Source organism: Strigops habroptila, chromosome 4 (assembly GCF_004027225.2).
Source record: "Strigops habroptila isolate Jane chromosome 4, bStrHab1.2.pri, whole genome shotgun sequence".
In the NCBI taxonomy this organism is placed as follows: domain Eukaryota; kingdom Metazoa; phylum Chordata; class Aves; order Psittaciformes; family Psittacidae; genus Strigops; species Strigops habroptila.
In genome coordinates, this window is record NC_046358.1 from 18090341 (window position 1) to 18117765 (window position 27425).

The 27425-nt window shown below is 43.1% G+C and overlaps 1 protein-coding gene across 4 annotated transcripts in view; it reads left to right on the top strand.

Moving 5' to 3' along the window:
- SYT16 (synaptotagmin 16) overlaps window positions 1-27425 on the top strand; it is a 114531-nt gene that overhangs the window by 41469 nt on the left and 45637 nt on the right. Inside the window, exons 1-3 of one of the 4 annotated variants that reach the window (XM_030481366.1) lie at window positions 12802-12996; window positions 24016-24058; window positions 24305-24925. In XM_030481366.1, the coding sequence (XP_030337226.1) occupies window positions 24373-24925 (553 nt within the window). In that variant the 5' untranslated portion in view covers window positions 12802-12996; window positions 24016-24058; window positions 24305-24372. Of the gene's footprint in view, window positions 1-12801; window positions 12997-24015; window positions 24059-24304; window positions 24926-26802; window positions 26948-27425 lie in introns of those variants that run through there. The other 3 variants (XM_030481369.1, XM_030481368.1, XM_030481370.1) reach the window with 3 other exon arrangements.

Consider the following 27425-nt stretch of genomic DNA (forward strand, 5'->3'; position numbering starts at 1 on the left):
TGTTTTCTGCATTGACATTGTACTGTTTCCTGCTCTCAATTCAGATTTTACAGTAAAGCAGTAGTAAGACCATAATTCTAGATCCATAATGAGTAACAGTGCAGAGTATTTGCATTCCTGTCAAGCAGAGAGCACAGCTGATCGCTGTGCAAGGGAAACCATACTTGCATGTATTTGTGACTGGGGTAGGTTAAAAAAGGACCTAAATCTAGCATGATATCTGTGGGAGAAAACGGATGGAGAGATCCAAATAAAGTAGTAAGTAGACTCCGTAGCTTGGCTCAGTGTGTCTGAAAACATCCAAGGAACATGCTGCACTTTATTCTTGTGGTCCTTTATGTCAGGTGTTTTTCAGAATGTGTGTGTGTATGTTTGCTCGTGTGGGCTGGACTGGAGCATCAGAACAGCAGAAGCCCTTGAAATATGTGGAATCTGTTTTAGTCTCCATTGCATCTGTTCTGATTAACAGTTGCCTCTACCTGCTGCCCTGCTTCTGACTCTTCTTCTGGCTCTGAAGTGCCATGGCTCCCCATTTATCCCCAAGACCAGCCGGATGTCACAGCTTTTGCTTGAAAGAAACTGCTGGCAGATGCTTTGAAACTTGGTAACGCAAATGAATCTGTTGAGGCAGTGCTGTGGTCAGTTTCATCTGGAGGGGGCCCTCCTCACAGGTTTTGTAGTGCTGGGATCATGGCCTGCACATTTCCTTTTACAAAGGAATTATGGAGGGTGTCTTGAATCATTGTTGCTGCGTTGCTTCAGCCAAAACTTGCAGAACTAAGCCAACCCCTGGCTTAGGGCTAGAAGATCACAGACACCAATATGGAGGATGACCAAATAGCGTTTTATTAAACAACAGCAGGTGCTTTATACCTTTTGGCCACACGGAAGTACCTGTTCTGACCCAATCAGAAGGGCAGGTTAACAATTTTTACCTTTTATGGTATTGTCCAGCCTAGCCCCACAATTCCCCTCTCCATGCTATGGGGCTTGTGAGAGTACCTAGGGAGGGGCTCTCTCTTTCCGTACATCGCGATATCTTCCGGCCGCCATACCTTAACTACCTACACATCATTGACATTTGTTTTCTCTCAGATCATTCCTGCTCCCCATTAGATTGGTGACAACTCTGCTTTTGATTTCCATGCTTTTGATTTTCCATGCCCTGTAGAGGCAGATATTTTGCCCCAGGGTCCGTTTTTTATTCAGTTTGGCTGAACTGAGATTAAGCAAGGCTAAGGAGTGCATGGAACAGAAAGAAGGTGTGATATAGGAAAGAATAAGATGGGAAAGCACATGTAGGGACCCACCTGTTATCCTGGCCATTAAAACCAGCTCTGGTTCTCTCTTGCTTATGCCTTTGGGACTTTGTTGCCTTTCCCTTATCGCAGAGCCCTTGGTTAGCTGAGCAATGACTTCAGTTCACACCCTTCTCCATTGCAGCCCTAGTAACAGGTGAACTGGTTTGTTATACTAATGTAGATAGAGAAATGTTCACAGTGGTATGGTAGGAGGTGGCAGTGCTTGCTAAGCTCTTAACTCTGTTAAATACATGACTCCAGAAATCACTGGCATTCTTTTCCCCAGGCATTTGTTTTAATGGCTTTTGATATTATTACAACATATTTTCCATGGGCGTAGGTCGCTTGGTTGATACCAGAGGCCTAGAAATCTTCCACAATAGATTCTTTCTTTGAAACCACACCCTGCTTTATGAGCAGCCTTCTTCCGCTTCAGGGCTCCCTTTTAAATACCAACAATTCCTCCCTCCTCTTCCTCAAGAGCTGGAGCCTGAGCTTGGTAGCTAGCCCAGGTACCAGGGAACTGTTTGGTGGGGCAGCATCTCCTGTGGAGATGTCCTCCATACCAAGACAAAAAACATCTAAGGGTCCTCTGTGCCCATTGGTGCAGTACTGTGAGTTAATCTGGCAGCAAATGGCATGTGTGGAATGAAACTCGGTATAGGGCCTGTGCCTTTGGGTTTCAGAGACTGGTGGGTTAGTGTCCTCTGAGATGCAGTAAAGAATGACCGAGGAAGGGAAGGAAAGCCTGAATTCCAGGTTAGAGTCTGCTGTTCAAATGCCCTGATTCCTGTTGGCAATTGCATGGAAAAGGCTATTTGGGGGTTGGAACTAGGTGATCTTAAGGTCCTTTCAAACTCTAACTGTTCTATGATTCTATGATTTTAGATGATACAGCACTGGAGGTCGTTAGATGGTAATTGGTGGTTTTTCATGGATATGAGTCTCATCCCCATCAAACAGAATTTCTTGTCTCAGCACCAGCACAACTATAGAAAATTCCTCTCCTGTCTGCTGTTCATGCCTCTTTTTGTGGCCCCTTGGTTGTGCTGAATGCCAGACTGATCGTCTGTCTTTGTGGCTGGGCTTAAATGCAGGAGCTGTAGAAAGGTTGGTCTTGTTTCTTCTTCAAACAAATAAAATAAAAAAATCAATTACTGGTTGTCCTTTCAAGGCAAAATTAGCCACCAAAGCTGCCCTTTTAGCACTGCCAGTTAGAAGGTTTAGAATAAAGGAGGTGTTCTGTGCTGCACTTTGACAGCAGTCCCTGGTCTAGGAAGGTCCAGAGATACATGGTTGTCCCAGTTCCTTTTTTGGTCAGCAGTTTGCCTCTTACGTTACTTGATGTGTTTAATGGGAGCTGAAAAAGGGACAGAGTGCATTGAGAAGGCTCAAAACATGTAGCGCCTGGCCTGTAGGGAGTGTATATTACCAAAGGTCAGGGGTTGAGTCTAGACCTTTGAGGGTCCCGCAGGCAGCTCTCAGCAGGCAGCCGGTCTCCTCGCTGCCTGTCCTGTCTGCAGCCTGCCAGGCATGTGCTGAGTGCAGGCGTGGAGCTGCCATGCGGATAGCGAGCACATGGAGGAATGTAAGTTGTGGCGTCTTGCTGCTTCCTCTTCTCCTTCAGTAGCTGTCAGGAGACGTCCGTGGCCTACAAGGATCCAACAAATAACAGGTCAAGGAGAAGCTATGGTTGTGGTTGGAGGATGCCCTGCTTTCTGCGGGCATGTAGCCTGCTCTCCACAGATGGGAAGTTGTTTAAGTGTTAAGAGATTTGGTTTGATTAGCTGAAATCTCCTGTTGGCAGCACATTTCCAGTCCCTGGAGCAATGGAGATCAGACAGGTTGCCAAGGCAACGTGCAGCCTTCAGCGAGAGGTTTACTGCTGCATCGTCCTTGGTCAATTGATGGAGTAGGGTTTATTTAGGTCTTTAGAAAAAGAAGCTGCTGTCCAGCCTTTTGCTGTGGTGAGTCATTCTGCCTTGGGTCAGATTGGTGGAACTAAGAACAAGGCTTTGCAGATGAGAAAAATAAATACATGAGAGCATAAAGATCCCAGTTAGATTCCTCTTTGAAGAGCTGAGAGCACTTCAGTTCTGAGTACAGGCAACTTGTTCTTCCTATCCTCACAAACAAGGAAGAAGCAGCAACTAAGATCCTCCTTTCTCCTTCCTTTCCACCTCTTTCCTCTCTCTCCCAAATGTAAAATACTTACTTTTGTCTGTTACAGGACTCTGTGCTTACTGTTGAATTCTTGACCCATAGCAGGGATCGTTCCCATTTGACCTTCTGTCACTGCTTCACTTGCTGCTCTCTGCTCCCTCCTCTGTTGCAGAAGGCTTGATAAATTCAGCTTATGTAAGTTTTCATTTCATTACATTATTCCTCCTTTTGCACTGCCTGGGAGATGAAGAGCTCATCATGTCACCGCTGTGAACACCACTGTGGCAGTGGTGGTGTGCTGAAAGTCATTGTGTCTGTCATTGTCTGTTCATTGGTTTGGACTCAAAGTTGGGCACATGGCTGGGACATGGGAATCTGTCAGGGAACAGGAAACTGTTCCCTGGTTTTACTGAGGTAACATGGTTGAGCCAGTCATATGCAGAACTTTCTCTGAAATTTACAAAGGGACCTGACACAATGTTCTCATATGCACGGTCAAGAAGGGACGTGCCATTGTTTTGAGTGCAAGACCCTGGTTTGCTAAGTTAGTAAAGGTTTCTTTAAAGTGCTTCTGGCAGTGATAGGAAAGATATGCTACAAAGCTAACAAGACCACACCTTGTGACTTGACGGTGGTATATGGGAGACACCATCAGAGTCCCCATTTTCCTTTCACTTACTTTTGAGATGAATGTGGGTTGTGCTCAGCAGTAGATACCTTGCTAGTTCAGGAAGAAATCATTGTACAAGCAAGAATGATGAAGTAGTCACTGTGTGGTTTAATATGGGGAGCCAAGCTGGCATTTTCTGAACATGCAGATGCCTCAATTCTCTTGTGAGTGTGTACCTCAGCTGGTGTCATGTAGCATGGGGAGAAGAGAAGGAATGAATAAATAAACCTAGACGCTGTTCGCTGAGAGACAAATTCGGACCTTCTCTGTCACAAAATCAAGGCATGAGCTTTACAGACAGCAATTTGTATGTGAGAGGGGAAAAATTAAAAAGGATGGAGGAGCCTTTGAAAGTCTACATTGGAATCCTTACTTATTTACCCTTTTTGGGAGGATGGCAGTTGATAGATGTGTCAGTGTGATGATGCACTGTTATCTTCTTTCCCCATCTCAAAATACTGCATTAGTGATACCATGGCAACAATGAAGTTGTCTTTAAGGAAAAGGAGAAAAAAAAAACGTGACTTCAGTGTTCAAGAAAGGTGGCAGACTGACAGCCCTAGTCTTCCCGTTCTACCAGTAAGGCAGTGGTGGTGTCAGCTATGACAAAATGTATCCGATTATGAGCTCTGTGTCGTACTGTGACTGAAATCAACCCTGGGACATGATCAAAGACAAACCTACTACAGTAAGAGCGGGCTGAAAATTTTCTGAGAAAATGTGCTCGTTGGACAAATTCGGTTTACATTACAACTTTTTCTAGGAAATATAACCTTTCCTAGGCTCAAGTTGTGTCCTTATTCAGGATGGAATTCCTCTCTGAGCAGCGCGTGATGATGGTGAGGGAAACCAGCTGTCCCTTGCCACTGTGGTAGGTTTTCTGGAGGTCAGTAAGTTAAAGGACATGTGAAAGGGAGAAGTTCAAGTCTCAAGTCCTGCTTATTTCAGACTTGCATTTAAGCAGAGGTCTCATTTCTAACATGAAAGCCCTAAGCAGCAGGAGATTGGCTTTCATGGACTAGTTTCTTTCTCACATTTGATCTAATCCAGGTGGTGTAGATAGTTATCACCGCAGCCTTTTTCTTGCTTTCCTACATTTTAGGTGAAAGCCAAGTTAGTTCTCTCACTGCTTTGTGTGATGGCTGTTTTTATAATGGAAAATAGTTCCAGCATGCAAAACTGAGCATAGTTCAGAGATTAGGGTGAATATTGAGAAAGAGAAGAAATGGCAGAGCAAAGACTTGAGCGTAAGGGTGACTCATAGATTATGGACTGGGAAAGTAATTTCCTGCCCGGTTTTAACTTTTCTTCACTGCTCTGGAGAAGGACTGAAACAAACAGTTGTGAAGGCTGTGGGTTTCAGTTTGACTATCTCAGATGCTGGCCCAACTCTGAGAACTAATCCTGGCAGGAACCAGTGGTGGTACAGAAGGACCAAAGCATGGTTGGGTACCAAGAGGTTCCTTGTGCTGTACCCACTAAATCTCTTCAGCCCTGACGTGGAGGGGACTAGTTTTCAGTTTGTGAATGGCAATTCAAGTGCTGTGCCACTAAAATTCTCAGTCTCCCTGGCCCTGTTAACTTCAATGAATTTTAAATAGCATGCTGAATTGGAGCCTTTTCTAAGATTATTACTAAGATTGACAATTAATTTCTGAATCACCCTTTAGAGGCCTAGGTTGTTACTTGCATCACTTCTGTTAGACAGCATGAATGCTCCCCTCTCCATTAGGACACAATTCTGTTCCCTTCTTTCAGTATTTGTGGTGTGTGTGCTTACAGACAGAGGAATAGGGTGAAAGCCAGGACTCTTCTGGATGCAGAACACCAGGCATCATCATTTGCATACACTGTGTACTTGCTGTTGACTTGAAGTAGTGCTCCACAGTTGTTTGAAACACATCTAGCAAAACAAATAATTCATCTTTTCTAATTGGAAAATGGCTTTTGTTGAAAGCAGAATATTTCACAGACCATATGTGCTTGGTTGCAGATGTTGTCATGAGCATTGCTTAAGGCCAGGGTGGGATTTCTGCTGCTGGGAAAACAGTGCTGCCACACTGTATACAGAAAGATATTTAGCAGCCTTTCTAAAGTGGAAAATCTGGCCTCAAAGAAAACCTTGAACTTGGGCTTCCTTGTTGCTGGCGTATAGCTCTCACAGGTGAGCTGCTGGATGCTCTGAGGTTTGCCAGATGTTTCTGGCTTGGTCATTTATCTATAGCAGGTTGTCAGCGAAGTCCAGACTGCATCCTGAGAACTAAAGTCTGGGTCTGCTCTTTTTGAACCTCAGTGAGCAGGTTGAAAAAAACAGGTGTACTGGTGCTGGCCCTACTGCTGGCCCCCAAATAGGCAGCACAGTGAGCCAAGCTCAGACTGAAGGGTAGAGAGTGCCCTCCTTTAGTCGTGCACGTGGGACATAGTAGGGAAAAGGAAAATGTGGGTTTAAGGGAAAATTTATCTCAGGCCTCCCATTTCTTAGATGAGTGGCTTGGCTTAATGCCATTGCCTCCATGTCCCTTGTTGTGCCTGATGTACCTTCCCTTGAACTCAGTGTTACCAGGAGGTGTTGGGCACCTCTGCTGCTTTGCGTCTCTAAGAAGAATCAGGCTTTATGGGAAGAAATGCCAGTTCTGTGGCTTTCAGGTGACCCGCAGTGACTGAGTTGATGCCCAGATGCCTGCAGCTATTGCTGTGGTGTCATCTCTAGGAAGGTGCTGTAGATGTTCTACTTGGGACCCTCAGCCTTAGGGTGAAAAGTGAGGTATTTCTAGATACTGAAGTGCCTGTGTACATGGGTGGGACTTTTCTTGATTGTTCTTTTGGGTCTTACTTCCACTGTTTTGGGTTGTGTCTCTGACGTGGCTCCTCTTCTATAGAGCAGTTGTGTTAGCATTTCCCTGCTTCACAGAGTTGCTGATGGGATAAAGCATTGAAATATGCAAGGTGTTTGGGTACTGTGGTTATGTGGGTCATAGAAGAAAGAAAAATGAAGTTGCTGTACTGTCTTTGAGACCTTTGAAATAGCATGCCTATGTCATAGGTCATAAGGACAGCTTAAATCATTAAAAGCGACCTGCAAATACAGCAACTACAAACGGGCCCATTCTTCCACCCTTTGATCAGTCAAATTTTGCAGTCAAAGTTAATAGAAATATATCAGGTCAAAAGTGCCTTTTGGTCCTTCACATGCCTTCTGTAAAAGGACTGGAGAACTTCCTCATTCTTGGTACCTGTAAATCAGCACACAAAAATAAAACTTCAATGCAAGACAAGTCCTCCTGCCTTGGATGGGAATTTTGCTTTTCTGCCACAGCACTGAAGGTGGTCTGATTGTGTTTCTGATAATGTATTTGTGGATCACCTTGAGGAGAAGAGGAGGAGTTATACAACTGTTCCCTCACAGTGCTGTTGGGAAGGGTCAGGCTTTGTCTCCTTTGAAATAGATATCAGGAGAGAGCTGCAATCCTGTGAAAACACACATTTATTTCTGAAGTGTTTGTGTATTGTGTGTGTGGTGCACATGAATAGAATTGCCACCTGTCCAAGGCTGATAACGATGAGTAGTGGTCATGCGCTCCTTATTCTAGCAGTTTGCTGTATGAAGAATCGGCGCCTACAGCCTCTCTTGGTCTGAATTTATGAAATGCTGTGTGCAGTGAGTCGCTTTACGCTTTGTAGCATTTTCTGAGCTTGCATATATATGGATTCTTAGGAGGTTTTGCTGTAATGGAAACAGTGTTAGCTGTGGCTCATGAAAACCCTTTACCTTTTTTCTGTCTTTTTCTGATCTCTCTCACAAAGATCCCATTAGTTATCCTATTCCTTTAGGAATTTGCATATGGCACTGTTTTCTTTTATAACCTTGTCCTCAGATTGTGAGTGGGCAAAGTGACAAGACCCTGATACCCACATGCTTTGGGCACTGAGTAAAAGAAGTGACTGAGAAACCTTTTTGGTGTTTCCATTGCACCTAGCAGGGAACTTGTCATTGCAGGGGGGCTGCTGTCATCGTTTCACCCCACATAACTTTCCTCCAGTAGTTGCTGAGCCTTGTTAAGCACAAGGCTTGTTACAGATGGACTCCTGAGCTTTGCTGCGCTGTGACACTGCTGATAGGAGTGAGGATATGTAGGTATTCAAGTAGGTGGAACCTTTCTAGTACATCTTAATAGTAATAATAATAATGTGCACTTCTACTGCCTTGCAGCTTTCTCTAGAACTTCTGCCCACGCATCAGCCTACTTGGTTCACAATGCAGTGTGCGTGCTAGACAATTAGTGGTTGATAATGAAAAATGTCATGGGAACCAGCAGGAAAATCATAGCTTACTGCAAATATATAATGAAATGTAATTAGCACAGACAGTAAAACAGACAATTTATGTTTTTTTCATAATTAAAAAGTACCAGTAAATATTCCTTTTGCAGGAAGCTTAGTATCAAATGGAATTAAAGAGCTATTGTCTGGAATAGGATTTTATGCAAAATTTAACCCTTGCAAAGAAGGTTTAGTTAATTGCAGACTCTCGAAGTGAATCTACTGTGGTACCTCTTGTATTTGTTCTCCTAGTCCTGGTCTGTCTGGATAGGCGATGTCTGCCAGCAGATTTGCTGTGAAACCTGCTACAAGCCAATTACCCAGCCAGTGTCAATGCATGTAATGGTGTGGCCAACACTTCACTCTTGCTCTTCCAGATGGATTCTTCCCTGAAGTCATCCTGGAGTGTAGAGGTAATTTTGAGGGAGAGGATGGAGCAGGAACAGTACTGTGATCTTGAGATCCTTCTGTTAGATGTCTTCTGTTGATTTCACTTTCATCTCTGATCTCCTCTTTCCTAGCTTGAGGCCCTTCACATTGCACCTCTTTGTTTGTTCTTAAGCAGTGTATGCAAAGGAGTGTGTGCAGTTTTGAATGCCCTCCACCTGCCAGGAGCACACACACTGTTTCTTGGCTTGTATTCTCACCTGGGCAAAAGAATGTGTGAACCCACCGTGGTATTCCACAAAGGTGTCTGTGGCATTAATCCCTTAGTATAAAACCGGGTGATCTGGAGAGTCCTGGCTGAACGGACTGTTCATATCCCAAAGCGTGTGGTGGACAGCTCCTTCCCTCGACTTGGGTGCCCAGGGTTTGAACCAGCAGTTGAATGCCTCAGTAAATTTCCTCTTCTTGCCCTCAGTTAGTCTGTCATCTATTGCTGTAAGGCTGGACACTCCAGCAGTGCTGTAGCATTGTGGTGTGTGTGCATTTCTGCTGCTTGCCCTCTCCCCCCCAGGCCCAGACATTCCACCATACGCCAGAACAGAGCTCTGCTCCAGATCAGTTTTGCAGTAGTTTCCCAGGTGTAGTCTTGGCCTAGAGTTTCAAGTCTGCAGAGAAAGCCCTTCAGCTGAGGGTTGAGAGAGCTCAGTGGTCAGGACTGTATGCAGGTGCAGCATGTTTTCTCCTTGATGATGGAGGAGCAGAGACCCTGCATGTCTCTTATTGCAGAGGAAAATGAGCTTCCAGCTGGAGTCAGGTGCACAGACTGTAATGTTCCTACCCACATATATGAGACAGTGCTCAGGTGCAAAATCACAGCCCTCCCTCAGAGTCACCGTGGCACAAACCTGTAATATCTGGCACAGATAACATGGGGGAGAGAAGAGGAAATTTCTGCTTAAAGCCGTGGGACAGGATGCACCTTGTGCTGCAGTACTCCCAGCTACCGCCTTACAATAAGGCAGCCCATCTTTAGGAAAGGGACTCTGTGGTTTGTTATGGGAGCAGGAGGTGTCAGTTCCTTCTAGAACTGTGGTCGTCCTTCTGGGGGACCTTTCCTCTTTTCTTGGTGTCTGTAAGGAAGGGGAGGCGTGCTGCAGGGATCTTGTTGGTAGCTGACTGATAGTCTTTGCTGTTCAGGATGTCTGGGGGAGTGAGGTGGGAGAATGGTCTGTGCAGTTCCTTCTTACCTGTGCTCCCAAAACCTCTTCCTCTGTGTGAACACAGTTGTTAGTATTTGGCTTTGACAACTTCTTCCCAGAAGCTGCTGCTGGACCTTTTGTGAGCAGTGACAGGAGGTGCCTTTTACAGCTCTGTCCCAAAGAGCAGAGGGAGCCTGGAGGATTGTCCCAGGTCTTATGCCACTGTGCTACCACTTTCTTGTTCCTCTGTAGCTGACCAGGAAACAAGAATAGGTGGGCAATAATGCAGTTGTGCTGGTCTGAGATCCTTTAGAGCAAGTGGATAGCAACTGATAATTTGTCTCCAAACTTTCTTTCAAGCTGCCTGGTCTAGTCAAGGGTCTGCTTTTTCTTCTGGAATTTTTCAAGGTACTGTGCGGGTCTGTTAGAGGAACAGGCACTTTGAGGATTTCTGCAGCTGGGGGTCATGTGGCATATCTGAGCATGTGTTGGACAATTTGTGTTTAAAAATATTGGTGGCTTGTTTGTGCCCTGTCTGAGAAGTGGAAACCCTGACATCTCCTTGGGCTCAGAGCTGAGATTTTATAAAAGGGCTTACCAAATAGTAACAGGAGTGTCCTTGCCATCCCTCTACATCACACTCTTGGTAATGAATTCACTCACATAGAGCCTTCAAAATGTGATTGTCAGTTTGCTACATACCTGCTCCAACTTCATGCATGCACACTCACATGCACACACATGCAAGCTGAGACGTGGTGATCCTGAGTGGTTTTTATATGTAAGGTAGAGCATAATCGTTTTCCTACATACGCTATGCTAAAGAAAAGGAGGAGTCAGTGATGGGACCCAGCCAGGCTTTCATGTATATTCTGGCATTATGGCTACTTTGATTTATACTCAGCTCCTTTGATTTATACTTGGCTCCAGCAGCCACTTAATGGTGACTTCAGCAGCTGAAAATAGCCAGAGTAGATGTATCACTCAGCCACTCTCATGTTCCCAGCTCTGCTCCCAGGGTTGAGGTATGAGGTGAAGATAGGTCTGGCATGTGCCTGCCAAATTATCCAGGGAAACAGTGGCACTGAATTTCAGTGCTGGCAGGGAGACCTACTGTCTTTGTGGACCCTGCTTAGTGCTGGTGTGACATAAAGGGGACACAGAAGTCATCTCTAGAGAAGTGTCTGTAACCATACAGAAGAGAGCAAAGGAAATGCAGACTTGATCTTCTTGTCATTTAAGCTGCTGTAATTCAGTGCATACTTCTGTTTATCCTTAGGCTGGAGTGACCAAGGTCAGAGCCACTTGCAGAGTTTGTGTAAGCCGTGCTCCTCTGGGTTAAGTCCTAAACACTTATCTGACTTGTATGTGGATTGCTGCTATGCACTGGTGATTTTTGTTTCCAGTTGAGGCATGTTTGCTTGTATTAATTTAGGGGGTTTTAATCCCCTAAATGATAGTCCTCCTGTGCAATACCAAGATTGTAACTAGAGCCAGTGTAGCTCTTCTTATCGAAATCTTTTGCTGAGTCAAGTCTTGTAAACTCCCAGTGAGATGTTTCACAGGCAGGGCTGACTCTGTTTACATCCTTTCCTCGTCTCGTCTTGTGAGCTCATCTCATCTGTGAGCTGCAGCTTTGCAATCACAGGCATCCCTGGTGTGCCGCTGATGCTGCTGATGTTTCATTTTTATAGGGTCTTTGACTTGAATTGAACAACTGAACTTCACCCCTTCCTGGTGAAGTAATTACCAGGAAAACAACCCTTTTTCTTTTTAGATGGCACTTACAGTTTTTGATGTGTGTGCCCTTGTCATCCACATCAGATGATGTATGTAGTGTTCGTCCCTTGTTTTGGCATTTTGATATGTGTGAGAGAGGTGAAATGGCTTTAAAAGCTTTTTCGTGGCGCCTGTGGTTTGTTGCAGACCCAGTGGTACAGGCAGAACATGGTAAATTGAAGTAAGACTGTTTCTCTACAGTTTGACATAGGGATCAGTTTGATGATCCCTATGTACTAGGTTGTCAGCTGGTGCAAAACCACTGTGCTCATTATGTGGGCAAACCTGACACCAAAGGAGCTAAACTGAATTACCTGAGCTGGAGGCTTGTCTTTTGCAGCAAAGAATAGTAATTATGTAGTACAGTAATATACTTCTTACGTAAGTGCAAAGCAACAGTTGAACGAGGATCGTAGGCTATACATTAACCTAGTTCTTAGTAAATGTAATGAAGTTAGTGAGTATCTTTATAGTATAATCGGGTGGCTTAAAAGAAAATGCAAAAATTGCAAAGGAGGTGTTAGGGTCTTTTGGCACCCAGGTTTCTCCCCCCTCACAGCATCCTCCGAGAATTTACCACAAGCTGTGTGGAAATGGTTTATGACCAACTGCTGTTTCTTGGCTGATTCTTGTTGCACTACAGAGTGTCTCTCTTGAAGCTGGTGGAATTCTGCATTGATATGAAAGTTTATTAATATCAGAGTCTTTCTGTGTTGGAGTTCATCATGTGACAGAAATGAAGACGCAATCAGAATCAAGTTTGGTGTGTAATGTACCCTGTGGTCGATGTCCCCAGTAGATTAGCCCAGTGCGGATGGTGGCATCAGAAAGTTTAATGCATTTAATGCAAGTCCAAGTTCTGCTGAATTTCATTGCTGTTTCTTCTGTGGAAGGAGTGGGGAAGCAGAGCTGTGGATACAGATGTGGTTAAACCACAACTTTCTCAGGACAGTTTTCCCATTTGTGCTGATGTTTTCTTTCTGACTTTCTGTTCCTAGTTAGTCCTGAGACAGTTGGGGTTTTGTCTGCTGTTGGAGTCTTTATTATCCTCCCTGCAGTCCTCTTCCACTTCGTCAACAAGAATCTCTACTTTGAAAAGAGAGGTGAGCTTCCATGCTGGAACAACAAGGGAGAAGAAAACACTACAAAGAGAAGTCCAGAGTTCATGAGGGCTTTGGTAGGTATCACAGTATTATAGTGCCTTTGATGTACAGACTCTTCTTAAGGCTTTGACTGCTGGGAGAACAGAGATAGACCCATTTGCTGTGTCTTGGGTTATTTGTGTGGAAAACAGCAGGGGTTTGGATAGACTATACTAACATCCAAAACTTGATCAAATGGATATACAATTGCTACCATGCTCCTATCATCTTTGTTGTCTGGAGTAATCACTGGAAAAATGGAGGGCAACACTGGGTAAAAAGCATACTCTCCACTCTCTCTCTGTTGTGGGAGTGTTTTGTTAATCCAGTGAAGAGCAAAATGTGAGCAATTCTGAGTAACAACACTACCTTTCTGCTCATGAAAGATATGCCTGTCCTAGTTTTCTTGTAGTAGCTATTACATGTTCTTTCATGCATTTGTTCTTGTCTGGAAACATTATGTCTTGTGTAAACCCATAAGTCTTGGAGTCAAAATAACTGTGAATTTTACTGTGTTACAAAAGTCACATTTTAATGTTTCTCAGCCATCAAAAATGCATCCATTCTGATAATGGTGGTAACTGAGAATTTAGTGATTTCATCGTACATTTGTTTGTAAGTTTGCATGTCATAAGCGTATAATCATGGAAATAATCAGCCAAGAGGAGTCCTCTGAAGCCTCCTAATTAAAAGGCCTGTTCTTAGTGGTTCAGTCTTAAAGCTAATTGTAGAAGGACACAATCGCAAAGCGTAGAGCCCCTGGAGATTTTCTTGCTGTACATTTTGCCTTGTACGCTGAGTTCAGCATGCTTTTGGAAAGGGCATGAACTGATCATACCTTAAGAGTCCAAGATTTATGGGAAGTCAAAGGCTTGGATGCCATATGTGATAGGAATTCAGTGGGACTGACTGCTTCTTGCTAAATGCATTAGTAAGCCAGGGACAGGCACCAGAAAGTTAAAAGTACTTGAAATCATTTCCTTCTTCATTGAAAGTCCCAACTTTAATGTTTCTAAACAAAGACTATGGGGTTTTTTTTAATAAGTTTCCTTCGTCGATATTATTTTTAAGTCTTTCTTCCCTTCTCTTCGCCTCTCATCAAGTGGTGTAAAAATGTGGCTTTTATTTCAGTTTTTAAGATGACACATCTCCCAGGAGTGTGTGGGTGTTGACATTCTATGGAGCTGTCACAGGCTATCATGTAAACATGTATTTGCAATGCTTTTTAAAATGTGAATTATTAATAAACAGGGTGGCTTGCTTTTTTTGTGTTTTGTTCCTTCCAAATTTTGAAGGACAAAAAATTACTTCCCAGCTGACACACTCGATGGCAATTTTCATTTCAGGCTAGATCTTGTGTCTGAGTAATAAACCTTTGAAAACATGGGTTTATAATGGAAACACTAGTTCAACTTTAACTACAGCTGTGCCGTACAAGCAAAATACCACACACATTAATGAGGTGCTAAATCTGATATGGCTGAGGAATGTTTTGTAATCATTAATTACAATGGAAGCTTAAAGTTGGAGCCTGTTTTTTCCGTTCAAAAAAAGTCAGCTTGGTGAGTTGGAGCTAAGAGCTATTTAAAAATATCACCTCTATATTTAGTTTAAATTTCACCATAGCGTTTAGATACTTGTAAGGCCAATATGGGATATGCATGTATGAAATGCTAATGCTTTTAAAGGACAGCAGCATGAGAGAATATATTAAACCCTGGGCTAACATAGTGTGTCATATGGCAAATGTATGGAGACTGAGCTTGGACTGGGAAGCCAGGAAAGGCTGTTTCTAGCATTGCAGTTGCTTGGTGAAGGAGATTTCCCCAAAGGAGTGTTGACTTCTAAGAGTTTGTTTCAAATTCAGAATCTGACTTTGCTTGGTAGAAAGGAGCAGGATGGGAGTGTTTGTAATGTGTAACTTACATGTTAGTGTTCACTTTTCATCTTAACTTATTCTGCTGAGCTGCATTTGTTACAAGGAGATCCTGATTCTAAAGACTCTGCTGTTCTTTAACATGTAACCCACTAATCATTGTTCTTCCCAGTTCTAAGCTCTCACATTGGGGAAATCTTTTTGCCTCTCCATATCTGGAATGAAGAGTGGTTAGAACATGTCTATCTAAATAGGAGAGAAAAGCCATTTTGCATTTTGATCCCTCTGGCATGACTATAACATCTGCAATAGGATAAACCCCAATTTGCAACAGCATAGGTGCATGAAGGCTGTAGCCTGAGGAGGTGTGTATGGGTTCAGTGCATGAGATATTTCTTTTGTCCTTGGATCTAGTTGAGTTTTGAGTTATCTACTGATAAAAATGAATATTGGTATAGAAACATAAGCAAATCTGTCTACTTTGCACTTTGCAGGTGCACAAGCTGACATTCAGAAAATGTACTGTAAAATGTCAAATTTTTTTGTTGTTATTGTTTTTGTGTTTCTGTGTAGAGCCTGACCTCAGAACGAGGCAAGTGATAGAATGAAATAGGTGTTTCCCTTGTCATGGCTCTAAGATACAACTTGCTGGTTTGTTCCTAATTTAATTTTAATTGCACAGTTTGTGTCCTTATGCAAAGAACAAGATAAAGGAAAAATCTTTGTGAAAGTGAAGAATTAATTGAAAACCTTTCAGGAGACTCCAGGACAAAGCCTCTTAATTACTGGGGCACAATGGATAACGTTTTTGATACTTGAAGCTTTTGTGGATCCTATTCTTGATTGCTTCATTGACCTTAGTAATGAGCCCATCACTTGTGCAAGGATGTGCTGCCCTGATTGCCTCTTACTCAGCTGCAGGAGTCCATTCACTGTGAGGGGCTGGAGCTCATCTGGACACAGCCAGTCTGTATTTACGATGGTCTTGGCATTGCAAGGGAATGCTCAGAGCAAGCTGCGAAGTCTGATAGAGAACCTGTTAAACAGGACACTCACGACAACATGTAACCAATAGCACAGAGTTAACTTCATGTCTATCAAGCTTGGTTGCTTGGCTATGCCCAAGCATGTGAAGAAAGTGGTGGTGGCATGAAGCAGTCCTGACATGACTGGAGTGATGTAGAGCCTTTATGTAGGTCATGTGCAGAATTCGTTAGTGAGGGAAAGGTTAATCACCACACCTATGGCCTTAATGTAGTCAGCTGGAGTGGTTCCTCACAGCATTTGTGACCTTTCAGGAGGTGGGGGACTGTGGTGAAATTTCCTGTTGGAGAAATTTCCAAATCTCCCCCCAAGCAAGGAAGGAGAACCTTCCCTTGAACAGAGGCCTGACAAATGTCAGTGGGGTCTCGTGTGAGACGTTGTGATGCCATAGCATAAATTTCAGGACCAGGAGGTGGTGATGGTGTTCTTACATGCGGCATTGCTGAGCCCTTTGCTTCAAAAGTTCATGGGTGAAATGAACTTCGCAGAAACATGTTACAGTGCTGGGCAAACGCGTGTGTAAAGAGCTGTATCTAACTGTGTGTTTCAGTGCAGTGACTTGAAAAAGAAAAGCGCCTTTTTTGTTCTATGCTGTAATCTTTTTATAATGATGTGACCTGAGGCTGGGAAAGAAATTGTACTTTCCTGACTGTGCTTTACACAAAAATATTCCAATTGTGCCTTGCTTTGAACGTTTGTTGTGATGTTAAGGATGTACTCCTGATATATGAAATCAGCTTAAACGTCATGAGGTTTGAAGAAACATTTTTTTCCATTTTTTTCTTCTGTCTTACAGCCTTGAGGGTGCTTTCAGTTCATGTTCTCAAGCTATTCTACGCAGCCATTGCTCTAGCCTCTGGGCCTAGCAGCACACTTAAATAAATGGAGATGCAGTTCTTCTGTAAACCACTCATCTCCTGTAACTGAGGTTTTAAGGAAAACATCAACACCTGTAACACTCAGCAAAGGCAGGATTGTTAGCAGCGCCACATGGATGTTGACCTTGCTTTGTGCATGCAGCCCTGGGCCCAGTCAGGCACCAGGGACCCATCGTGTGTAGTGTGCGGGATCATCAAATGCCAGCAGAGGCTTAGCTTCATGTTTAGAAACAAGTAATGTGGGTGAGCGTGACAGTACCAGTCTGAAGTGCACAGTAGCCTGTCTTCCTCCAACAGCATGGTAAGGAATGTCCTTTTCTAAAGGAATGCAATTGTGGTTGTTCTTTGTAACCCTTTTGCTGAGTATCCAGTAGCTCCATTGTCCTCAGCAAGGTGCAGGTTGGAAATGAGTCTGGGATTATTCATATCACCTGGTTGAGGTGTGTAGTTCAGCCAGGGTGTTAGGTTCCTTGATCAGCCAGTGGCAAGAGAGAGAGAAGCTCTTGAAAAGGAAGTTTCTCAGAGCCCAAATGAAGCTGCTCTTCTAAATTGCTTTTTTTCTTAATTGCTTCTGTAGAGGCTTGTAGGAAGAGTGGCTGGACATGGAACAGCATGACTGTTGCCTCTGATGTCCACCCTAGATATTAGAGAGCCTGGTTTGCAATAAGGCGGAATTAAATGAAGGATAAAAGGTGAGGGAGCAGTTCTTAGGTTGGTAAGGACAATTGTACGCTCAGATCTATGGCTCTGAATTCTTTTAAACCATTTGAAACGAGGTCTGGCTTTCCCAGTGACCCCTCAGCCTCCCAGCCTGTCCGGTGGTTTGGCTTAGCAGAAGTGAAAGGAGATGGGAGCTATGCATTTAGCCATATGTGTACACATGGGTAACCAGGGATGAATAATTATCCACTGCACTTGCGACCTGGGGCTGTGGTTCCCAAAAAGCACTGTCTGCACTGCTCGATGGTGGTCCATACAGAGCAATTTCCATAGGCTCTGTAATGATGGAGGGGGGGGGGGGGGGGGGGGGAAGAAGGAGTAACAGTAACTGGGTGACTTCTCAAAATGTTTCTAAAACATATTCATTGTGTTAAACAGCTAGACATGCTCTCCCACTGCTGATTTCCATGCAAGTAATTGCTCTGGTTGACCCTGGCTTGTTGAGTTGCTGCACAGGCAGGCTGGAGAGTCGGTCTACTGGGTCTGCTCTTTTCAACAGCTTGACAGCACAGGTGGGTGGGTTCGAGTGGTGGTGTAAGTTGGTGTTTCTCCACCCTTTTGAACTTGCAATTTCCTTTTGGTTCTTCTGTCTTCAATCGGATGAATGACAGCAGCTCAGTTACAGAATGTGCTGTAATTTCTGACTCTGGGTTTTTTCTTTCATTCCCTTAATCCAGTAATTACAGATGTTTCTTACTCCTTTACCTAGAGAGAGCACAGTTGCCACTACTAACATCACTTTTCTGATACTCCAATGATCTGTGACTTTCTTTATGCCCTTTTTGAAACCCTCAGTTTGAGAAGTATAAATAATTAAAGTCATTAATTGTTGCTTTTTGTGCTACCTCTTGGTACAGAACTGGTAGGATTTTGTGCCTATGGTGACAAGTGGCTCTTTAAACACAAAGGACCTTGTTTTGATTTGGAGGATGTGACTGGCTTCAGTGGAGTGACTCTGGACTTAACACCAGTGCTGAAGCAGAATCTGGCTCTCTGGTATATCCAGGCCAAATATTATGGTCAATTATCTCTCAAGTTTTATATAAATATTTTGGTGGCAGTGGTATCTATCTGTGCAGTCACAGATTGAATGCTTTGTGAGTGCGCTGGACTTATATGAAACAAACACTCTTCTGAGTTCAGGAGGTCTTACAGTCTAAGCAAAAACAAAGCTCTGAAGTGGTCAGCATAGGGAATTGCCTGCAGCTCCTCAGGCCTATTACTGGTGGAGCTTTTTTTTTTTTTTTTTTGCAAAAGGCTCCACAGTTTTGAACAATTAATGTCACATTTGCATAGTTCCTTTTTTTTCTTTTGTCCCTTTCCTCTTCTCCCCATCCCACTGAAACTGTGAGGATCAGTAACTGTTGCCATTATTTTTGACAAAAGGGAACACGCAACAAAGGAATGGGAAGAAAGAAGGAGACACCATAGGGCTAAATATCCTGATCAAAACCACTTATGTCATTTGGGTATCAATTTTTACAACTAATTTGGCACAGCATCACTAGTAGCAAGCTGTCTGCAAAGATGAGATGATTTGGGAGTGAGGAATAAGTCTGCAGGCTTCCTCTGCTTAGGCTAAATTCTGTGCAGCAGGGTGCAACGCTGTCTGTCTGATCTCATCTTTGTTTTCGTTTCACCCTTTTGGGGCTTGCAGGACCAATGCCTTGCAGTAGTGGGTTTATTGCATTGTTGATTTGTAACCCATGAATACTTCCAATGAGATGTGTGTAATTTATTGGTATAAACCATTAGATCTTCCTTGAATGCCCTGGAGTTTCTGAATCACCAGCTGAAAACTATTATTACAGAGCACATAATCACTTGGAAAGTGCCTCTGTCTTCTCATTTTAGGCATTAAAGTTAGTCAGCTACATAAATAGCATTTTTATAGCATGTGGGCCAAAAAGGTACCAAGATGTTCTGTATTTCTGTTTTGTTTTACCTCAGGGAAACTTGGTCAGCAGTGACACTCACACTTGATGTGAACCTTGGGCACCGTCTGTGAACTTCCCTCATAATGCTTCTGCAAGAGGCTCCAATCACTTCAACAGTTTCAAGTGCAGAGGCTGGTTTTGGCACTGTGAAATTTTCATTGGAAATACAGTTTCATAGAATCATGGAATCACAGCATGGTTTGGGTTGGAAGGGACCTTAGAGATCATCTTGTTTCAATCCCCCTGCCACAGGCAGGGATGCCTTCCACTAGACCAGATTGCTCAAAGTCCAGCCTGGCCTTGAACACTTCTAGGAATGGGACATCAACAACTTCAAACTCATTGTTTGGTTATCCTTCACTGTGAGGATGGAAGGGCTCTGCTAGCATCTCCTTAAATATGATTCTGGCAACTACAGGAGGAGTGAGGAGTCCAGGTTGTTCCCAGAACTGGGACAGAGGATTTCTTGGCCCAGTACTGCTGCTGCATGCCTGCATTGGAGTACATTTCTAATCTTTCCTCTGCAGTTTTACATGTGTGGTAATTGGGGCTTCAATCCAAAAGGAGGATCAGGGTCATTATAGTTTTCATTAGTTTAAAAATGTTATTAAATCATCTTACCCCTCCAAGCCTTCATTACTCCCTTCTTTCACAAACAGGAAAATGACCTTGTCTGTTGCGCAGACCCTTGATGGTTCTGGTCATCAGCTGAGATTCACACTTTGGTTTAGTTTTTTCCTCCTAAGCTTGGAGCAGGGCTTCATGGTGGGTCTGTAACACTGCTTTTCCTAGATGTCCACACAAATAAAGCTCTTGTCCATGGATATGATCCATATCATGCCAGGTGGGCATGAGGGGCTGATGAGCTCAGGAGGTAAATCATTATCAATGTCTCAAATAAAATTTCTGGCAAGTGAGGAAGGCAGGAATCATTTCTCTGGATACATGTAGTGTGGCTGTCTCAACTGGTGACCCAGCACGCTACTCAGAGTTTCAGTTGTGGACAGATGGATTCAGCAACTTGCCCAAACTGCCAAAAAAGCTTCTTGGTACAATTTTCTTGGCAGTGGCAAAAGAAGTGCATCTTCCTAAAACCTTGCTGTGACAAAGATGTCTTACAACCTTTGAAAGCTGGGAGTTGATCTCTTCTTGTGTCTCTACGTAGGACAGTGCATTCCCAGGCAGAGGGGGGAGGGTGTGAATTTCTTCCTCATCTAGTGTTTTAGAAATAAGCACTCACTTGAAAATTGTTCAGTTGTTACATGCTGGGACAGTGTTTTCAACTTGTGGTCTACAAACCTCCCTATGAAGGAAGAGTTTGGTAGGCAACTTCTGCAAGGGCCACCCAAAAAGTGACTGAAGAAAAGGCAGTTTGTGCCTATGCTCTATGACAGCTTGAATAAGGGAAATGTTCTAAGAAATGCTCATCTGATGGCAATTTTTTAGGAACCTCCATATCAAGAAAATGGAAAGACACTTTTTTAATATTACAAACCTCTGCATTGTGGTAGTGTTTGAAATTCTGCTAATAGTCTTCTTTTTTTAGCCATATAGTAATTGCACCTCTCAATGGGAACACTACTCAGTAATAATGATCTGATCAAGACAAGGGAATATAGATTGTAGTAAAGGTTATGATGGTTTCTGTGAGAGGCTTAGCATTGATCTTTTTAGCTATCTGATTTTCCAAGAGGAAAACAAACAAAAAAAAAGCTGTGAGTTAAGCAAGCGATTCAGTGCGAAGATTCTTGTTGTTAGTTTTTGAAGATGGAACTTGAAGTGAATTTGCTAAACTGTTTTTTTTCCCCTCTCTCTTTTTTCATGAATGCTTTTAAAAAGAAATGGATTTTTCTTTCCCGCACATTTTAAATTATCTTCTCAGTTCTTTTTTTTTTTTCCTTCTTCTTCTAATACAAGTCAAAATTGTTAGAGAATTCAAAAGTAAAAATCCATTATGCTGAAAAGGCCATGTTGTGAAATATATTATAAACACTCTGTTAGAGCAGTGCCTGCTAATTAATGGAGAGAGCTCCTGGGAAACAGCAAGCCTGTAACTGAGCTCAGCCCCCTTTGATCCTCTGTTGAGTTTGTAAAAACGCTGCCCGCTTAAACTTGTCTGCAGCTTGTTACACATTGTATCCATCTGCTGCAAGACCAAAAATAAGCAATTTATAATTCAATTGAACTCCAGTTGTTCAGCATATCACTGACTGTGGAGTCTTTGTTAAGTGGGAAAGGACAAGAGGAACAGCCAAGCAAAGGTTAAACATTCAGGTACTGCGGAAATTGCACTGCTTTTGCCTGTAGGGATTATGCAGGTGCTGGATTGCAAGTTGGACAGATGTGTTGCAGGTGTTACTGCAAAGTGGGTTAGATTTTTTGGGTGAAATATACTTCAGTGTCTATCTATTGTCTATAAACTGAAATCAAACCGTTTGTTGGCATTCTTCAGCTTTACTCCAGGCAAATTTCCAGGTCTTGGGTAGAATTGTGGATGTGTATACATCTGTATGTATGCGTCATGTTTTCCCCCAGCCTACTTATAGCAAGACGATCGGGTCAACTACTAGGTATACAAAAGCTGCATTTCGAGTCTTATCTGCCTCTTTGGATAGCTGAGTGACCACATCCAAGTCATGCAGGTGACTGGAGATCATGGCTTTAATTCCCTGACTAAAGTAAAATCTCACCTTGAAAAATTCCCTCCATCTTTACGATTGCAATACCTCACGTGGAGTCTCTTGTGCAGGACCACGATGTTTGCCTGAGCTGCGGTGCAGTCAGCCACAGCATCCGGGAGAAGTGGGATGACTCTGCTGGACCAATTGGGTGTTAGCTCTGAAATCTAATAACAAGAGGAGCTAATTATTCCCTGTGCAAATGTCACAAGCCTATGTTCTGTTGATTTTTAGAACAGATCAGCACTTCATTTTAGCACCCATATGTTTTATCTGCATTGGTTAGCTATCACTCCTGGATGCCTGCATCCCTCCAAGGGCTACTGCTGTCATGTGTCTTGCTGCTGAGACGGAGGCAGAGTGTTATGAAGTTCTCATTTCATCTGAAATCAGAGATTGATTTGCTGTTGCCTGTAAATACATGACAAGTTAAAAATGTATCCAGTAACCAGTACTTACCCACCCAAATTTATCTCCTTCCTATGAGAATCTCGCTGTTACAAGTACCATCTCCTCCTAGTGATTTCTCGGGTGATGTGATTTACCAGTAACAAATCTGCATTATGCTAATAATGTGTCGTTTGGAGTGTGTGATCATTTTAGGTCTATGAGAAAATAAATTGCAGAAAGCAAAGAGGCTTCGCCAAGGGCAGGGTTGGTAAGAGGAGAATTGATGAAGGGAACAGCTCACCTCATGCGAGTTATGCCATGACATTGTCCGTTCTTTGCCAAAGATTTAATGCATGGCAGGGAGCGTTACTAGGTCCCAGCAGCTGAGCCAGAGGCTGGCAGTTGACTCTCCCATGCCTGGAGAGTTTGTAACAGCCATCAGCTCTTAAAATGGCTTTAGTAACCTACATTTCTTTACTGCCTTTGTTGGGACTGTAATTCTTAGTATGTACTGAAGCTGATAATAAACCTGTTGGAAGTATCTGCAGTGTAAGTCAACATCACTGAACAAAATTAATTGGCACAAGTGTTTCAAAAGGTAAAGATGTCTTAAGTCTCATCTGTAAAAAAGCTGCTCACCGAGCAAGGTGGGATCTTCGTAGTCCCTGCTCCTTTTAAAAATACAAATAACGGGGATTCCCACTACATTTCTCTGGAGACCATTTCACAAGGTAATACACATTGCTGCTGAGTTTATTTTCTTGCTGCTTATACTGTGTTTACCCTTTTATAGTTTGACTGCACCTAGATCTCTAAATTCAGCAAGAAACTGGTATTAATTTTTGGGGCTTCTTTTTGCTTCTTTTCAGTTGTCTTTTAGCCTAAAATCTGTAACTGTTTAATTCTTTCTTCCTAACCCCATCATCCTATTTGTAGGTTTCTTATTCTCAGGGTTCCTAAAAGACTATCTGTCTTGTGATAACGTGAGAAGATGGATATTGGGCAAAAAGTCACCTTGACTTTCTGCAAGTTATGTTTTTATTTAGGCTTTACAGGAATTTTGGGAAAATATATATTGACATGATTCCAGTGCTATTGTTAACTTGCTTCTGTTCCTTGTAATTTCATACATATAATATTCTACCTCCTGTGTTTTGTTTGGTAGTGGGTTTTTGTTTGCTTGGTTGGGTTTTTTGGGTGCATTTTCTTGTTTATTTAGTTCGGTTTTGTTTGTTTGGTTGTTTTGTTTGTAATTTCTGTGAAGGACAAAAGAAGTCTGGGTTGTGTTACTCTGTGGGCAGAGAGGGCTTCTTCAGAGCCTTTTTGTAGCAAAGCATTTGACATACTTGTCTGCTGTGGGCTGGTTCTGCATACCTTAGGCCTATCACTTTAATCAATCAAAACATACTTCTCACCAAATTCTCCACCCTTCAATTTTCCCATCTGGACATGCTAATGCTAATGGTGGAAGTCAAGGCCAGGAGATTATTTGAGATATTTGACTGCAGGTTGTTTTGTACTTCTTTTCCAGGTCTGTTGACAGCTGTAACCAGCATGTGTGTGCTTCAGAAAAGGTACTTCTGTTCCAATGTTCTATGTTTTTATTTTTATGTAAGGTTTAGCAATTGAATGAAAGCTTTCTAGATCTCTGCAGGAATACGTGTAATTTGTTCATCATTTCTGGATTTCTAGTGCTATTCTCAATGGGTAGAAGTGCTTTTTCCATTTCTCCTCTCAGTTCTACACATCTTACATAGTGTGTCGACAGGTGTTGATGGACAAGCAATTTACAATAATCTCTTATGGTGCTTATTCTGTAGCTCCCTGAATTACAAGTGACATGCTGGCAAAGCTGAACTGATCACCAGATACTTGCATAGTGTTAAACATGGCTTCTGAGGCTGCTCAGAATTTCCTTCAGCCACTGTCATCTTGGATGTCTCATATATATGAAGCTATCCAACAAGCAGGAGACTCTATATCTGCTTCACTGCTGAATTTGAGTGGAGTGGGTCGTAAATCAGAAGAAGAGAGGAACAGGGACTTGGAGAATAACGAAGTTTATGAGGATTATTCTGAGGAATTGGATGATGAACGACAGTTGGACCTCTGGGATGAGGAATACTTATATCCTAAAGAAGATGGTCACATTGGAGGTCCTGATCTTGCTTCACAAGACTTTCCTCATGGCTCTGGCATGGGTCAGCAGAGGCAAAAAGAGGTTAAAAATACCAGCAGCTTACCAGAGCAGTGTGTTGAAAGCACCAGGTCTTTGATAGCCAGTGGATCCTACTGGGCAAATGAAGATCTTCAGACACTTGATCGGCTTCCTCCCATTGTTGAGGAAGAAGGTGAGCCCTCCGTGAAGATGGGAGGTCATGAGCACAACCTCAGCTTGGGTAGCCCATTAAAAAGTAATAATGGCAAGGCAAGTTTTGCAGGTAAGCAGCTAGCATGCACCCTGACAGTATTATCCAGACCTCACTTTTCTGGTATTGATTTGATTTAGTGGCTAATCTGCTCATTATGTTCTGTGTTGTCATTGTTTCCCACAGCTAAAAGAAAACTCCCCAAATCCCGAAGAAAAATCTAACCTTTCCTCTTGTTTCCAATTCTTCCCTCGTTCATGAGTCTAATCTCATTGAAATAAATAGAAATCTCCAGGGTGAAATGCTATTTATTAGAAGGCAATTGGGCCCTGTTGCTGTAGCAAGGAGTATTTTGCCACCTCTCTATTTTGTTTCTGGTAGCAGGACCCTTCAAAGGGAGTGTTTAGCCTTAAGCCTTTGCTTTGAGAACCATCTGCCTTTGCGTCATTGCTATTAAAGATATATATAATCTCAAACCTTGTTTCTTTGTGCCAGGAATCTCAAGATGTTACTGTGCCATGTGCTGTGAAATGCTGTACTAAAAAGCCAGCCATATCTCATGATTTTATGGATGAGAGGCTCCCAAATTGCTTTCCTCCCCTCCCACCACCCCCACAGGCTTTTCAAATAAGACTGAGGAGGACAGCAGGCAGGAGATTAGGGGAAGGAGAACTGAATTTGATATTTTCAGTTTTAAATAAGCCTAACTATGACTCCTGATCACTAAGTGACATGAACAGCTTTTCAGACGATTGTGTTCAGGACTGAATTTCAGCCATGTGACTTGTACTCATTAAATACCGCTGTAAACGTGGCTAGAATTTACCTTGATTGCAGAGGAGTGATGGAGATGTGTGTCCCAACCACAAGCAGGAAGGTGCAGTTCTGCTGACACCATCCTTGGGTCTTACTGTGTTAAAGCTGCTCCTTAGCAACACCCTAGAAAGGGGAATAAGGAAGGAAACAGGTTGGGGGGAGTGGGTCTACAATTTGGAGTTGCTGAAGAACTTGAGACTCACTGAAGGTCTTCAGAATTTGGCTTCAAATGTGTAAATTCCTTCTTTGGAAGCAGGCAGTAGATGCTCTTGAAAATGTTAGTTTTATGATGACCAAGAGCTTTTCATCACTCATGGCTTCTAGGGAAGTCTTACATATTTAGCCTTTTCTGTGCAGACTGCGGAAGATGAGCCTGTTTGCTTTCGTATTTAATTGGAATATCAGACTGAGAGGGTATAAACCTTGACGGTGTTCTTTAATGAATGTTAAAATCAGCACTTTTCTTTATTACTATTCTTCATGCTGTTATGGCCAGGGAGTAAATAGTTAAAAAGTGCTTTTGGTCTAGCTGTTCTGTCTCCCAGACTAGGACTTCTTGTTTCATATTCCAAATGAATGATTGCCAGTTCTCAGGTTAAGCACCCCAGAGCTATATCTCTTGGAGCCCAATCTCTAACATGTACATATCCCCCTACCTTCTGGTACCCCTATACATGCCTGTGTGATATCTTGCCCACAGGGTTTGTTCTTGGGAACCAAGTAATTGCTGCAGGGCTGGATTTACTATGTATGCTTGGATTACCTGTCCAGTGTGTGCACAGATGCCACGGAGCAGGGCATGGTAATGTCCTTCCAAGTGGTGGTGGGGCCATGGATCCTCCTGGAAAAGTGCTGTCCAGGGCGCAACCTTGCCTTCTGCAGAGCCTCTACCCCCAAGAGGGGCTGTTAAGCAATTCATGGCAAATCTCTCAGAGAGGGCTGGGGAACAGCTGTCTGCTGGAACAGACGGAACATTATTCCAGTGGTGGCCTCCAGATCTTTATCCTGTCTCTGAACTGCACTGTGGCTCACAGTGAATCGGAGAAAAGGTAGTGAGCTTTCAGAGAAATGGGGACCAGGAATGGGCTGCTGTCACTGTCAGTGCAGTTTCTTACTTGCAGTCTTGTCGGCAGGGACATCTGAGAAAGAGGGTCCTTAGAAGCGTATGATGGACCAGATGAATTTTCTTGGTGAGAGACACGTAGGGTGACAGACAGATGCCCATCACTGCAGCTGAAGGGGAGGGTCACTCTGAACCTCTCTCACAGCTAAGAGCAGGTACTGATCAACTTGTTGTTCCACTCTCTGTTGATATTACTGGCTTTCCTTCACAGTAAGCTGTCTGGAGCTATTGTGGACCAGAAGGCTCTCTGGCCACGGGGAGCTCCCCAGCACACACATTGTTGCCTCCTAGAGCTCTCTACTTCCACATGAAGCATTTTGGGGGCATTGCATAACTTTTTACACCAGAGAGAATGTCACTTAAAATGCTCTCAAATAGTCCTTTATCTTTTTATCTCTGTAATGCACTGGACAAAGGGCCATCCAGTGGCCTCAAAGTTGGCTGTTTGAGGGTTGGAGGGCTGGGAGCTGATACCTTTTTTCTCAAAACTCAGTGTTCTTTAATGAATTATACAACTCCCATTGTATAATGGGAGAGAAAGTGCTGAACTCTGTTTTGAAAATGTCTTCCACAAGATCTTTGATGTGGAAGAACTCGTTTTGCTCTTCTGCATGACCCTTCACTTCCAAAACA